The sequence below is a fragment of the Culicoides brevitarsis genome, chromosome 1, assembly GCF_036172545.1.
Source record: "Culicoides brevitarsis isolate CSIRO-B50_1 chromosome 1, AGI_CSIRO_Cbre_v1, whole genome shotgun sequence".
Taxonomy (NCBI): domain Eukaryota; kingdom Metazoa; phylum Arthropoda; class Insecta; order Diptera; family Ceratopogonidae; genus Culicoides; species Culicoides brevitarsis.
In genome coordinates, this window is record NC_087085.1 from 42,550,372 (window position 1) to 42,567,630 (window position 17,259).

Genomic DNA, 17,259 nt, shown 5'->3' on the forward strand with positions numbered 1-17,259 from the left:
AAATAAAATAAGTTTAAAGAAAAAAAAAAATAAATAATTGAATTAAAATATTTTTAATTTAAATAAATAAAATAAAATAATAAAAAATTAAAAAAAAAATTTATTTAATTTAATTAATTTTTTTTTAATTTTATTTAATTTTAATAAAATATATTTTTGTAAATTCATACTAAATTTTTTTTTGCTAATTCAAGTTTCATTTTATTTATTTATCGTGTGTGACGACAACAACGACGACAATGACGCAGCAACAGGTGTTTGTTACGTTGTCTCCTTGACATTGCACGGCTTCCTTATCCAAGGGAACACAAAATAACAGCGTCACTTTTTTTGTGTTAACAATTTATCGACTTGATTAATTTTGTAAAAAAAAGAGAATAAAAAAGAAAAAATGTCTTTGCGTGAAACAATGTCGTTCCGCGAATCAGATAATGATAGTGAAGATGTTGGCAGCGATGCAGCGCACGAAGAGGAGGAATTATCATTTAGCGAGAGTGCAATTTTTTCCAAGGCAAAACTCAGCAAAGATTCTACCGTGCCGACGGATATTGTTGAATTTATGTAAAAATTTCCCCATAAAATTGTGATTTTCTTTAAAAAATTTATTTTTTTTTTCGTTTCAGACATTCTTTCTCCTTCGATTGCAAGAAAAGTCACAATTTGGTTGTGATGGAAAGTGACGTCATTGTCTTCGCTTCGGGAAATTTGTTGCATTTTTTCAACACAACCACAAGCACGAGTACAACGAGACGTTCCGCACTCGGCGGAGGCTTTGGCGCAATTAAAAAGAATCCCGTCGAGCCTCTTTTAACAGTTGCGGAAAATGGGAAAAATCCCCCGATTTTTATTTATTCCTATCCGAGCATGGAAGTTGTCGCTATTTTGAGAAAAGGCACGACAAAAACGTATTCTTGTCTCGATTACAGTCCAGATGGGAAGTTGCTCGTGTCGCAAGGCGGCGATCCGGATTATACATTGACAATTTGGGATTGGAAGGAGTCTCATGTGGTTTTGAATGTCAAATCTTATCATAATACGGTGTTTACAGTGGCATTTTCGCTCTCAGTTCCGGGTCAGATGACAACTTGCGGCGTTGGTCATATAAAATTTTGGAAAATGGCGCATACTTTCACGGGATTGAAGTTGCAAGGAGATACGGGACGTTTTGGAAAGACTGAAATTTCAGATATTACAGGTAAGAATTTTGATTATTTGATGATTTTATGGAATTTTTACTCAAATCTGTAAAAAAAAGAAAATTTTGTTAAATATTTAATTAAAAAATTGGTTCAAAGGCTATTTTTTATACAAAAAAAAAAAAAAAAAAAAAAAAAACTAAATAAATAAATAAATAAAAAAATTAAAAATTAAATTAAATTATTATTATTTTGAAAATAATTTAAAAATTTAATTAAAGGTCTAAAAAATCTAATTTGGAATTTAATGTAAAAAATTTGAATAACACGACAATTAATTTGATTAACTTTCACATTTAAAATGTGAAAGGAAAATAAATAAATTAATTAATTTTAATAATAATTATTTAAAAAAAATTAAAAAAAGCAAAATAAAAAAAAATTAAAATTATTTAATTAATAAAAAAAATTAAGATTAAAAAATTAATTTAAGAATATAAAAAAAAAATAATTAAAAAAAAACAAAAAATTAATTTAAAATAATTTATATCAAATTTAATTTAATTAATTAATTTAGATAATTATTATTTTTAATTAAAAATTTAATTACTAATTTATGAAAAAAAAATTTTTTTTTAATTTTTGAAAAATTTATTAAATTAAAAAAATAAAATTTTAAATAAAAATTTATTTATTTTAATTATAATTTTTCCTTTTTTTCAAATTTTTCATTAATTTGTTTATTTATTTTTAATTTATATCAAAATTAATTCAAAATTTACTTACATTTTAGGAGTTTTCCCGATGCCCGACGAAAAAGTATTAGCTGGCGCTGAATGGGGAAACATTCTCGTATGGGAACACGGCTTAATAACGCTCGAAGTGTGTCGCAAAGGACGTCGTCGTTGTCACAGCGGAAATATAACGAAAATTTTCGCACGCGAAGGCGAAATTGTCACAATCGGCACTGATGGTTACATCCGCATCTGGTTTTGGGAGACTGTCGATCTCGCAGATCCCCCCGAAAACAATCGTTTTGTCGAAATTGAACCGATTTACGAATATTTCATCGGCGACGCGAACTACACAAGCGAACTTCTTGCCATGGAACGCATCGAAGGACAAAAATATCACTTGCAAGATGGCAACGGCGGGATTTGGCAATATGACATTAGTCCCGATCGGAAAGATGAACCGCCGAAACAGCTGATGTTTTGTCATTCGGGACCCATTTTTACGATTGCAACGAGCCCAACTTCCGAACATTTGGTGACTTTCGGCAGAGATGGGAGACTTTTCATGTACAATTATGCAACGAAGAAATTAATTTTCAAGCATCAGTTCATCTCGCAGGGCAACGACGTCATTTGGTTGCCTGTGACAATCGATCCGACCGGAATTGTGCTCGTTTTGGCATTCGATGATGGCGTTATTCGTGTCATTACGGTCGATTTGACGGAAGACGAGGCAATTGAAGAACCTGTGCAACTGATTCAAGTGCTAAAATCGCATTCAGAACCGATTCGTAAACTTTCCATCAATGAAAATCAAACAATTTTAGTGTCGGGCGGTGATGATAACTTAATTTTCATTCATGAAATATCCCGTGAGAAGCCTTTTGTCGTCTTGAAACCCATAGGACTCGTTGAAACTCCCTCCGCTGTCAGTTGCATCAACTGGAAACCCGATATGGATGCCACGATTTTAGTTGGATGCAAAGAAGGCGAAGTTCTTGAAGCAGAATTGCCTGAAGAACCGAAATCTTATACGGATATTTCGTATCGTTTGACATCCGTTGAGACGAGAGTCTTGAAATTCGTTTCAACCAAAGGTCAGATGAGGCGAGAAATACTTTTGAAACAAATTGAGGAGAGAAATTGCGAAAAAGGAGGAAAAAACAGAAGAAATTGGATCAAATTTTGAAGAGAAATCCGGGAGCGCAGATAAATGAGGAAGCTTACCTTGAGGATTCTGATCCGGAAGAGGAGTTGGGACCTGTTCATGTTCCAAAAACGCCAAATCCAGTGTTATGGGCGCAATATACTTCGAATGGGACAATTTGGTTGTCGATGGGAGGTTATGATGCGGGATACATTTACGAATATGATTTTGATACAGAAGGTCCTGTTACGTGTACGGTAATTCCTATGGCGGAAGATACGGAAATTAATTGTTATATTTATTTGTAAGTATTTTTTTTTACATTTTTTTCATTTAAAATTTTAAGACGTTTTGTCTGAAAAATAAATATATTAAAAATAAAAAAAAATATAAAACTTAAAATTAAAAAAACTATTAAAAAATAAATTTAATTAAAAAAGGGTATTTTTGGTTAATTTAAGAAATTTCTCAATTATTAATTCAAATTTATTAATAAATTAACGAATTAAATTATTTTATTTTTTTATAAAAAAAGTTAAAAAATATAAAATTAGTTAAAAAAAATAAAATATTCATAAAAATTTTGTTAAAAACTTAAAAATTAATTTGAACTGAAATTATTAAAAAATTATTTTTTTTATTTTTTTAAATTTTTTTTTATTAATTTTTTGTTGTTTTTTTTTATTTTAAAAATAAAAAAATAATGAAAAAAAAATTTAAAAAAATAATTAAATCAATATAAAAAATATAAAAATTAACAAAATACAAAAACTTAAAAAAGCAATTAGAAAATTTTGAAATTATTAAAAAATTAAAAAATAATTTTAAATAAATTTTTATTTTAATTATTATTTTTCTATAAATTATTTTAAATTTGATTAAATAATAATGAAAATATAAATTAAGAAATTCTATTAATTTTTAAAGTTTTTTTTCATTCAGATTAATTTTATAAATTTATTTTAATTTTTTTTAAATTTTTTTTTCAAGTTAAACAAAAACTTTAAGAAAAATTAAATATTTAAAATTTTAAAATTATAAAAATAAAATAATAATTATTAAAATTAAAAAAAAAAAATAAATAAAATTAAATTTTTAAATAATTAATCAACAAATATTTTAAATTTGAATTTATCAAAAAATTAATCGAATTATTAAATTATTCAAAAAAAAAAAAATTATTTTATTATAATTTTTTTTGTTTACAGCGACTCATACCTAATCCTCGGCATGGGCGACGGTTCCTTACGCATCAACCGCTTAAAAGAAGATTTCACGGATTTAAGCGACTTTTGGATCCTAAATATGCACGAACAGCACATCTTGGCAATGAATTTCTCGTACGACAAGAAAATCCTTTTCACAGGCGGTGCAGATGGAAATCTTTTTTCATACAAATGGAATTCTGACACTCCTTCAATTGTTCCTCCCGAACGAATTCCCGCCGAAAAACTCGAAAAATCTGTCGAAGACATCACTGACATTTGCTTTTTGAGTCTCGAGGAGGACAAACAGAAAGCAGATCACGATCGACGAATGGAAATCGCCTTGAATCGAAGAAAAGACGTCCTGAAAGTAATCGCAAGCTGCAAAGAAGAATTTGAGAATTTAATGAAACGGAATAAAGCACTTCCAGAATCGCAACAATTACCGTATGACGTGTTTGAATTGGATCCGAGGATAACGGCGAATTTGCAGAAGCGTTTTGATGAGGAAATGGATTTGGTGAAGCGGAAGAAGGAGTTTGACGTTGAAAAAGCACGACTTGGGGGAGAAAAATTAGTGAAATATTTTTTGGAGCCTTTGGATAGTTTTCCAATTAAGGTTTTGGGCATCAGGTAAGCGAATTTTTTGACATAAAAATTCAGAAAAAAATTTGTTTGTTTAAAAATTTATTTTTTTTTGTTTAGAAATTTAATTTTTTGTTTAAAAATTTATTTTTTTGTTTAAAAATTTAATTTTTTGTTTAGATATTTATTTTTTTTTAAATTTAATTTTTTGTTTAAAAATTTATTTTTTTTAATTTAATTTTTTGTTTAAAAATTTATTTTTTTTAATTTTTTTTTTGTTAAAAAATTTTTTTTTTTCAATTTAATTTTTAGTTTAAAAATTTAAACAAAATTAATTTAAATTTGATTTTTTTAATTTTAAAATTTTTAGAAAAAATGCTGCTGTCGAGTCATTTCGCATCCACAAATTAAGTCAAGAGTATTTTGACTCCGTACGAGATTTGGAAGAACGAATTTTAAAAGATTTTGAACGAAAGCGGTAAGATTTTTATTTTCAAAATGTCTTAAAATGACATTTTTTATTAAAATTTTTTCCTTGCTCGCATCTCAGTCTCATGGAGGAGACTGAAAAATTGATCGAAGAAGGGTATTTATGACATTTTTCATAAAAAATTCTCACGTGTGATTTTTTTTTTTATTTTGCACCAAAAACATTTTTTAAAGCATTTTTTAACATTTTTCTCCAAAATTTTTCAGAATGGTAGTTTCCTCGGAAGAAAAAGTCGAAATTGCGGAAGAACTTCAAGGCGAGCAACTCGAATCTTTTCTCCAAGGCCTCACAGAATCCGACATCGAACTCCGTCTCGAGACCAAATGTCGTCGTTTGCTCCGTAAATACCGCGATCGCAAAGCAAAAGAAGCAATTCGCAAAAAAGAATGGAATGACATTAACGCCATCAAGCCAGATCCGAACGTAAATGATCCCGAAGACGACGCAAAAATTGCTGAAGCTGAAAGAACAATTGGCGACTTCAAATTGAAGCTTGATCCGTGTTACGATGCACCAGAAGAGATCCGCGACACAACTCTGAAGAAATTTAAGGAACTTTTGAAGGCACGAAAGGAAATTTATGACATCCGACGAGCTTACAATGAAAAAGTTTTCGCCTTGCGAGACGAAAAATTGGAAGTTTTGAATTTTGTGGAGGCGAAAAAGCAGGAATTGAACGAGATTCACAAAGAATTGGACCCGAAAATGCAAAAACATGCGGAAATTGTCGTGAAAATCGATCAAAATTTGGAATATCCTGAACGAAATTTCGACATTCAAATGTACTTGAAGCCCGAATTGCGAGAACAGGATTTAATTTATCATCCAAAACCGCCGGAAACGGATTTTAATTGCTTTTCGAATGTACAAAGAGAGATTTTGGGCAAGACTTCTTTGCAAGATCCCCTCACTTTGACACGTGTCGAAGCAGATCTCATCCAATTTCGCCTAAAAACTCGATTGTACGAGCAAGACAGGATTTTGCATCAAATTGATCAACGCGTCAAAGCCTTTGATGCCAAACTTCAAGACATGTACGAAGAACGGTTGCAAGTAGATGTCGATGCGAAATTCCTCGAGCAGTATTTATTGACTTTGAATCAGGAATTGTGGGTTTTGAAGGATTTTGAGCAGCTCGAGGAGAAGTTAATTGATCGCATGGAGCAAATTATTTTCGAACAAAATCAAATTCATATGCAAGTTATTAAGGAGAAAAATGATATTGACACGTACAAAGCGAAAATTTCGGAAGTTGAGGAGCAACAAAATGACGTTGAAGCGAGATTTATCGAAAAATGTCGCAGTAATCCTTATTGGAAGTATTTTAGGAAGATTTTTTATAAGAAATATCGACCGCCTCGTATTCCCATTGAACGGAATTTGGATGAAGATGCTGTTTATGGTAAGTTTTTTTCACAAAAATTAATTTTGGAAAATATAGAATTTTTTTTTTATTTTTATTAAAATTTAAAAAAAAAATTTTTGAGCTTCTCATTGAAGTTTAATTAATTTATTTAATAATTATTATGAAATATTTTATTCTTTTCTTTTAAACTATTACAATTTTCAATTTTTTTTTAAATTAATTTTTATTTTTTTACAAACCTTTCTTATGCATTTTTTTTTATATTGAAAATAATAAATTAAAATTTTATCAAAATTTTATCATTTCACAATTAATTAATTAAATTTTTTTTAAATATGAAATTTTTAATTTAAAATTTTTAATTTTTTTTAAATATTGAAAATAATAAATTAAAATTATATTAATTAATTAACTATTTAAAAAAATATTTTAAAAATAATAAAAAAAAAATTAAAAAAAAAACTAAAAATTTTAAAAATAAAAATAATTTGAACTTCTATTTTAAAAAATTTTCTTATGTATTTTTTTTATTTTAAAATATTTGAATTTTTTTTTTTTAATTTTACAAATAATTTTAATTATTTTTTTATATCATAAAATTAATTCAAATAAACGATTTTTTTTTAAATAAAAAATTTAAATTTAAAATAATTTTTTTATTTAATAATTTTATTAAAATTTATTAATTATTTGTAAAAAATTATTTTTTTTTTTAATTTTATTTTTCTTTAATTTTAAATTTTTAAATGAAAATTTTAAATTGGTTCAAAAAATAAAAAAAAAATAATTTAATATTTTTCAATATATGTATTTTTTTTACTTTTTTTTAAATTCTGCCTTAAAAAATTAATTAACTTAAAATCCTTTATTTTTCTTATAGAAACTGATTCCGACGCAACTTTAAGCGATTTATACCAAAGTTCAGGCGAAGACGAGGACGAAAATGAAAACGACGAAGAAAACAGCGAAAACCAAAAACCACTAATTAAAATTGATTTCAGTTCGTTAGACGAGCACGAATGTCCCGACGATTGTAACAAGGAATTGTATCGTTTGGCACACGATTCACGCGTTCAATATCACTACCTGCAAGGATCTCTCATCGAAAACGACGCAAAAATCATCAAAGCTAATCAAGAAATTGAGAAATTCATGGTTCGCCAATTGGAGTTGAAAGACGAATTGGTTAAAGTTCGTCAGGATATTCAAATTTTTCGGGTAACAAATTTAAATTTAATTTTTTTTCTAAAATTTTTTGATTTTTTTTAAATTTTTAGCGAGATAAGCAAAAAATGTTAAACGACATTGAAACTGTGGTTGTTCTAAAAATGGATCAAATGCAATTTTTTAAAGATGCGAACGAATTGGGAAATATTCAAGACACACTTTTGTTCAGTAATGCGAATGTTACGAAATTGTACGCGCGAATTGGAGAGTTGGCTTTGGAGACGTTGGAAGTTAAAAGGAAACATCGCGTGAATGTTGTGCACTTGAGTCGCATGAAAGCTGACATTAAATTTATGGAGCAGCGAATTTTGGAGCTAAAAGAGGAAATTAATTCAGCGATGATGAAGAAATTTGGGAGAATTATTGATTTGGATGAATTGGAAGAGGCGATTTTGAGAAGATTTGTGTTTGAAATGAGCACCAATAAGGAAGATGTGAAGCAAGAATATTCTCGAAAAATTGCAGAAGTTAAGGTACGATTTTTCTTTTAAATAAAATTTTTATTTTTTTAAATTAAATTTTACCGAAATTGTATTTTTTATGTAAAAATTTTAATATTTTTTATTGAAAAAAGTAGAAAAACTCGATAATATTCAAATTTTTTTTTTTTAAATTTTAAAAAAAATTTTCTTATTTCAAAAAAAAAAATAATAATAAAAAAATTAATAGAAAATTATCTTTTAAAAAAATTAAAGATTTAAATAAAAAAAAATATTTAAAAATTAATAAAAATAAATTAATTATTTTAAAATAATAAAAAGTACCTAATTAATAAAATTTAAATAAATAATTAAAATTATTTTTTGCTCAAAAATTTGTATAAAAAATTTTTAACTTAAAAAAATATTCTATACCTATTATTTTTTTATTTAATTTTTTAAAACCAAAAAATATTTTTGAAAATATAAAAATTAATTTTTTTTTATTTTATGTCAAATTAATTTTTATAATTTTTTTTAATTATAAAATGCAATAATAATTATTCAAATAATTAAAAAATTGTAAAAACCACATAAAATCATTAAAAAATGAAATTTAATTAAAATTTTTAATTTACGAATAATTTTCTAAATATTTTTTTTTTGTAGAAAGTTCTTGCATCAAAAGAAGAAGAGCTCACAAAAGTCATCCAAGAAGGCACAGAAAAGCTAAATATCCTCACAGTTCTTCAAGAAGAGAAAAATTACTTGAACCATCTTCTCGTTCAACAACGAAAACAAGAAGAAAAATCCAAATCCAAGGAGCATCACGACTACAAACGCGACGTTTTAAAGCTCCGCGCCATCTCCAAACATCAAAAAGAGCAAATTGAACTTTTGCAGAAGGAAATTCACGGTTTGAGTTACAAATGTACCAAACCCTCTGCCTCTCAAAGCACAGAACAAGCAAATTATCATTCGGTAGCAGCTCCCGCTCCAACATTCCATCAACGCATCTTCGAAGATTCGGTTTATACGAACATCGTCGAGTCCCGTGGCGACAGTTCAAAGGCAAGCACTCCAAATATGGAACTTTTTAAGGAAATTTCGCGCGTTATTAAACTTTTCTTGATGAAAACTGTTCCCGCGAAATTCGAAAGTCGCGTCGTTCAAACGTTAATTTGCACTCTTTCGCGTTATTTGACGAACATTGCGGCAAATTTCCCTCCGTCACACACGGAAAAACTCCTTCCCGACATAATTGAGAATTTTCAACAATTTTTCCCGGAAGATGTGCTGAAGCAGATCCGCAAGAAGGACATTGCCGAGTTAATTGAGAACATTGTCGGAAATTTCCCCGATGAGTACGACATGGAGCCGGCAGACGTTGTAAAGGAAATTATCGCAAATGCCCTCGGCGACATGACGAAAAACGATCCGAAATATTCGCAGAATTTGCTCACGGAAATCTGCAAGCAGCTTATTGTGACGTTGCGGTTGCACGATGTGCGCGACGACGAACGCCTGAAACAAGTGGCGGAGGAAATTCGTGGAAAGAAATTCAATGTGAGCTCGTTGAATGTGCGGCAAATGGTGCAAGATGTGGCAAAATACGCTGTCGAAAATTATTTGGACGATTTCGATCAGGATTTCATCAAAAATCTCATCGATAAAATTATTTATCATGTGCAGCAAAAGTGAGCGGAGAGAACGTGAGCTGATTTAAGACACATGAATTTTTGATATTTGTTGCAGATGCAGACAAGTATTTTGATGCATAAACAATAAAATCCGTTGTTAATCAAGATTTTCTTCGGAAAACAACATCATTCGGGCAATATGTTTCAATTCACATCAATGTTGGGGGAAATTTATTGTCGCTTGATGCTTGTTGTCAGTTTTGCCATATAAATATGCAGCAAATAATCCTATCACACTCTATTTATCGTATTTTGTATGACACATGTTCTACATTATTTTAAGTGCACGTTTTTCCATTTTTATAAATTTATTTTTTACAAAAAATTAAAAAAAAAATAAATTTTATTAAAAATTAATGTCTTTTTTTGTCAAATTAATAATTTTTTAATAATAATTTTAACTTAATTATTTTTTTTTTCAAATTTTAAGTTTTCTTTAAAAAAAAAATAGATTTTTTTTTAAATAATTAAGAAAAAATTTAAAAATAAGGTCAAGAAAATTCATAAAAAAAATGTTTAAAAAATGAGGAAATCCAGATAATTTAAAAAAAAATTGAAAGTCTGTAAGATTATAAAATAATCTAAAAAATAATATTTCTTTAAATTTTTATTAAAATTTTAAAAATTAAGATTTAAAAAAAATATTATTGAATAAAATTAAAAAAAAGTATTTATAAAAAATAAAAAAAAGGATTTATGAAAATAATTCTGAATGTTTACCAAAAAAAAAAAATTATTTCTTGAAAATTTATTTATTTAAAAAAAAATTATTTACTTAATAAAAATTATTTATAAATTTTTTTATTTAAAATTATTCATGAAAGTTTTTATTTATTTAATTTAATTTAAATTAAGTTTTTAAATTTAGAAAACAGATTAAATTATAAATTTTATACGAGAAAGAAAATTTAATATTTATTTAAGTTTTTAAAATTTATAAAATTTATAAAATTATAAAAAATTTATAAAATTTTGTCAAAATATCAAAGAAAAATATTTTTCTTAAAAATAATTCTGAAAATAAAAAAAAATTAAAATTTTAGAAAAAAAAAATCAAAATTTATTTTCTAAAAAATAAAATAAAATAAAAAAATCTTTATTATATTATTTATTGGTTAATTTTAAAAATATATTTAATTTTTAATATTAAATAATTAGTATTTTAAGAGATTAAATTTAAAAAAAAAAATATTTTTTTTAATTAATTTTCAAGTTTTTATTGATTTTAATTTTTTTACTCTAACATTTTCAAGATTTTTAAAAATATTATTTAGTATGAAAAATTATACTACAATTAAAATTACTTGCTAATTCAAGAACTTTTACTATTTGATCCAGTTATGATTGATTTGGTATCGAAAATTGAATTCTCTCTACTCTCGTTCGTCGTAAAAATAATTTTGTCACAAACAAAACTTTTCCCATAAAATCATGCATAACTTTTTAAACTTCTCGTGAATACGAGATTTTCTCGTAGGAAAAAGGTCAGTTTTCGCAATAATAAAACTTTTTAAATCCTCTGGTGACATGCAACATTTTTCTCAATTTTGTTCCCATATCTATGCATGCACACAAAATACACTTCCAACAATAAAATCGCAAGAAAAATAATAAATTATGTCAGTTGAGTGAGTGAGTGACGACAACGACACTTTTTTTTGTGCAACTTCCGCGTTTTCTCAGAAAATTTGAGCAAAAGCAAGCAAAAAACGGAGCAATTTGTGTTAAAAGGAATTTTTTTTGTGCGCTGTGATGTGTACAGGATTTACGCTTTGCTTTGCTCGAAACGAAGAAGAGTTGTGAGCGAGTGACAGCTGAATTTGTTTAGAATAAATTTTTGCATGACATGACACGCGGCGACAGAAGATTCTTTAATGCACTTTTGATGAACACGCAGAAATAAAATAAAAAAAAATAAATTAAAAATAATTTTTTGATGCAAAGTTTTATGAAAAATCAGGCGTCTCCATTAAAGACATTTCACAGCAGATTTATGGATGATGGAAAGAAATGTTTGTTTTCACCATTTTCATATAAATAATAATAAAAATAATATAAAAATCTGTTTGTACAAGTTATGGAATGAAAAATTCACAGTTGACAAGAATTTAAAAAAATATTTAAAAAAAAATAATTTTAAATATTTAAATATTTTTTTTAAATAATTTAATAATAATAATGAATTTAATTAATTTAATTTTAATTTTGATAAATTAAATTTTTTTAATTATTTAATTTTTTAATTATTTTTAAAATATTTTTAGATTTTTTTTATTTTAAAAATTAAAAAAAAAATAATATTAAAAATAAAAAAAATTACATAAAAAATGTTTCAAAATAATTTTTAATAAAAATATTTTTTTTTATAATTAAAATTTAAAATTAATTTGATCAAACATAACCTCAAAATTTTTAAATAATATTTTTTTAATTAATTTAATTAATTATTAATTTTAATTATTTTAATTTAAATAATTTTATTAAATTATTTTCAATTTAAAATCTCATTCAAAATTTTTTTTAGAATTTTCAACAATTTAAAGTGATTTTTTTTGCCATTTAACATAAAAATTTATGAGGAGTACAAAAATGTGAAATTTTAAAATTTCATTGGAAAAACTTTTAAATCTTGAATTTTAAATATTTCCATTTTCATAAGAACTCTGAATGAATAAAATATCGACATGCAGCTCAACTAGAAGACAAAAAAAAAAAAAGAGAGAGAGAAAAGTGCAAAAAGTTGTGAACGAGTAACGTATGATGCATGTTCCAGAAGAAATAAATCAAATTTCGTTCGTAAATGTAAATTTTTCCTCCTCTTGCCTTGACTAACAAACATCAAGAATTTTTTTGTTGGGAAAATTTTCATGTTTATTGAACTTTAAATGAGAATTGTCTGGAAATGTTTTTGTGTTTCATACCCATTTTTCGACACACATACACAACACACATTTATGGTAATGGGCAAACCGCAGACATTTTCCGTCTTTTCTCGTGAATTTATTATTATTCTGAAAACAAACAAACCCATCTTCTCTCTCTCGATAAATTTGTCGTTTTCGTGCGTTGTTCTTCTTCATGAAAAACGGAGATGCATCAACGGTAATAGGCGAGCAGGTAAAATGACACGTGAAGGAGAAGAAGAGATAGATAAATATACTTTGTAACATTTTCAAAAAATTTATTGCCAAATTATGAGAACAAATTACCTTGAACTAGATGTGTGGGTGTCTGTGTGCGAGTCTGTTCGAGAGATCATGTCCTGATTGTTTGCTTAAATAAGATTCTCCTCCAATATATTTTATGGCTTCTTACGGTGCGAGATGTGACTGTGGCGTGTGCCATTAGAGAGATAAGAGAAAAGCAATGACATTATTTTGATTGTGTTTGTTTATCTGCAACAAGACCATTTGTTTCGGCGGAGGACAGGGCGTTTTTGTCAACAAATTCGTTAAAAAAATCATAAAAATTATTTTACGAAAATTTTGACCCAATGCACATTTTAAAATTTTTCATACTTTTACATTTTATTCAGAATGTTCATTGGGTTAAAATTTTTTGAATTCGAAAAAATTCTCAAAAAACATTTTGATAGCATTTTTTTTACAAATTTAAAAAATTTTTACCCAGTTAACATTTTTATCGTTGACTTAATGAAAATTTTTAAACCAGTGAAAAAAATTTTTTTAACCCAAATGACATTTTATTGACAATTTTTTACGCAAATTTTTAATTTTTGACCCAATGCACATTTTAAAATTTTTTATACTCAGAATGTTCATTAGGTTAAAATTTTTGAATTCGAAAAAAATCCCAAATGACATTTTATTGGCAATTTTTTACGAATTCTATATTAACATTTTGAATAATTTTTAGCCCAATGAACATTTTATAGCTTTATATAATTCATAATTTTAACCCAGTTTACATTTAATTTTTTTGAACATTTTAATCTTTTGTCTCAACTCTAATTTGTAAATTTTCAAATTCTTTGCCCATTGCACATTTTAAATTTTTGACCCAATAAACATTTTAAAATATTTTTATTCATAATGTTCATTGGGTCAAAAATTTTTCATTGGAAGAGTTGTTAAAAAAAACTAATTTTTTAAATAATTTTTTTTAAAAATTTTTAAAATAAAAAAAAAATCAATTTTTTAAATAAAAATTCTTTAATAAGTTTAAATTTTGAACTCAGTTCACATTTAAAAATTTAACGAATTTAATTTTTCAAGCAACCGGTAAAAAATAAAAAAAAGAAAACGCTCTGTTTCTCTCAATATTTGACTTATTAGTTTGCGATTGTAAGGTGTTCTCCCTGATTACAATATGATTTATTTAAACGGTGCGCTGCTTGATGATAAATTCAAGTTTAAACACAATTTTTTCCCTCGATGATAATAATAATAATTTTATTTTTTTTTTTTTGCATTCGCAATAAATAGAATAAAATGGAATAAAATTTTCGCTTATAGAATGGAAAAACGGCCTTCATTGTAGAGTTATATAACTCAATTTACCATGACATTATCGGTAATTGTCTTCTCTTTCATTGCCTCCGATTATAATAAAAACTGCAGTGAATAAATCAATACAAACAATAAACGTCGCATTAAATTTAAATTTAAATAAAAGGGAATCCTCTTAATTTTACTTTGCACGCTGCTTTTTCTCTCTTGCGATACGAATTGCGAATTGCTCGAACGAGTGTTGCCACAACTCTTTATCAATTTAATTTCAATCAACTGAGAGTATTGAATAATAAAAAAAATAAAAAAAAGGGAAAATAATATCGAAACAATGCATGCAGCTATAATAGTGCGAGAGTAGCGAGAAAAGTAGAAGAAGAGTAAAAAATAAAGGAAATATATTTTTTAGTAGAATGCCATAAAAAATACCTTATTAAAAATAATTGTGAGGTATTTAAGTAAAAATTTTGTTTTTTGTTTTGAGTTTTTCCGTATAGTTACTGCTGCATCATCATAAACTTTTAACCGCATTTTCAGGAATTTCGATTAAAAATATGGATTTTGTTCGTTTGTCTGTTGCGTGAAGTTGAGGAGTACGAAAATGTTTATTTTAAAGTTTTTAATATAAAATTATCCCAATGCACATTTTATTTTAATAACTTTAAAAAAAATTAAAAAAAAATATTTTAAAAAATAAATTAATTTAAAATATGAAAAATTTTATTAAAATAAATAATTAATAAATAAACTTAAAAAATTTTAATTGAAAATAAAAAAATATTAATTTTAATTAACAATAAATTTTTAAAAAAATAAAATAAATTTATTTAATAAATTAAATTTTGTTTAAAAAAATTATTATTTAAAATAAATAAATAAAAAAAATTAAAGAAAAATAAAATGGAATAAATTAATGTAAATAAATAATTATTCATTAAATTCGAACATCAATAAATTTTAAAATTATTTTTTTTTAATTCAAAAAATTATAATAAACAAATTTTTTGATTAATTAATTACAAAATTTTTATGGACTCATAATTAAAATTTTTGATTAAAAATTAAAATAAAATAAATAATAAATAAAATAGAAATTAAAAATAATTTTAGAATTAATAAATTTTTATTAAAAATTAAAAAAAAATTAATTATAAATAATTTTTTAATGATTGAAATTTGTAAATTTTGATTAAAAATTTTGTGCATTGGGATTTTTACAATCTCACTTTTTAATACACCTCATAAATTTTTTTTATAAAAAAAAATATAAAATAGAGTAAATGCGTTCAAGTTTCAATTTCACGACAATTTTGTATCTCATTATTTTCTATTTTTTTAAATAAGCAGAAAAACAGGGAATTCTCTTGTGTAAATAAGCTTAACAAATGCAAGTCTTCTACTTTTTTTTTTTTTAACTTTTTTTTTATAAATGAAGAGAAGCGCGTTTGTTTTGAAGAACCGCTCAACCACCATTGCAACTTCCTTTTCAATTATCGTTTCGTATTTTTTTTGCTCTTCATTTCTTTTTTTCTCTCTCTCAGCGATGTTGTTCTATTTATTGTTATTTTACTTCCTTTACCAATTTATGTGCGGTAACAATTTCCCATGGATTTGGTTTCGTTTCCTTCTCAGTCAGGCAGCTGAATTAAATTCAATTCAAAATTAAGGCAACAAAGCACGAGACAGGACACGACACGTTGTTAGCAAAAAAAAAGAAGAGGAATTGTGGTAACAAGATGAATCAATCGCAAATAGTTAATACTTAGGGTTTTTCGTTAGGAAAGTAATTTCGCAAGGCATTATTAAAACAAGTTGTTTACGAAGCGAAAAAAAAACGAAACAAGGATAATGCAATTATTTTCATTGTTGCAATATTGGATGTCAGGCTAGTTAAAGGAAAGAGAAGAAAAATGCAGCTGTGGTACAAAAAAAGAGGAAAAAAAGAAAATAGAGTAAATTATTGGTTTTTGTGGCATTGCAAGGAAAAGAGAAGTTGATTGATTATTGTTTCAATGTTCTTTAATGACAATTTTCTTTTTTAACGAATTTTTTTTTAAATTTATTTTTTATTATTTTTTTAAATTTAATTTTTTTATTTAAATAAACAATTATTTAAATATACAATTATTTAATAAAAAAATTAAATTTAAAATTTTTATTTTTTGAATTTATTTTAATTTTTAAAAATAAAATTTAAAAAAAAATATGTAAATAAATAAAAATTAAACTAATAGAATTATAATTTTATTTTTTTAATTTAATTTTAATTTAAATTAAATTTTTAATTTTATTATTTTTTAAATTTTTTTATTTTTTTAATTTTTTTTTATTTTAAATTTTTAATTTTTTTAATATATTTTTTTCTAATTTTGTGATTTTCAAAAAATTTATTCTTAATCAATTAATTATTTTTATTTTATTTTTGAATTAAAAAATTATTTTAATAATATTTTTAAAAAATTAAAACTAATTTTTCTTTTTTTGTTGTGAAAATCAACAATTTCCCCCTAATTTCACGAAAAACAAATAAATCAATGCCCAAAAATTTTCCCTCTTCAAAATGGTCTTAATGCGGAATTTAATTGTCAATTTTGTTCGTTGTGCAAATTTGTAAATTTTCATCAAAAATCTTAATTTAAAACCACATTTCAACGACTTTCTTCTTCTGTGTGACCCAAAAATCTTCCATTTAAAATGCTATATAAATTACTGAGAACATGACAAAGTATTATGGCATGGCATTTGCATTTAAATGAATTAAATGAGTAATTTTCTTCATTA

At 25.3% G+C, this 17,259-nt stretch overlaps 1 protein-coding gene across 1 annotated transcript; it reads left to right on the forward strand.

Moving 5' to 3' along the window:
• The first annotated feature begins 391 nt into the window (after positions 1-391).
• On the forward strand, positions 392-10,010 carry LOC134837869 (cilia- and flagella-associated protein 44). The gene is given in 10 exon segments (XM_063853261.1): positions 392-561; positions 624-1,195; positions 1,930-3,006; positions 3,009-3,321; positions 4,226-4,855; positions 5,178-5,285; positions 5,504-6,699; positions 7,544-7,881; positions 7,941-8,363; positions 8,979-10,010. Coding segments are annotated over 10 exon segments (5,859 nt in total).
• Positions 10,011-17,259: the final 7,249 nt, after the last annotated feature.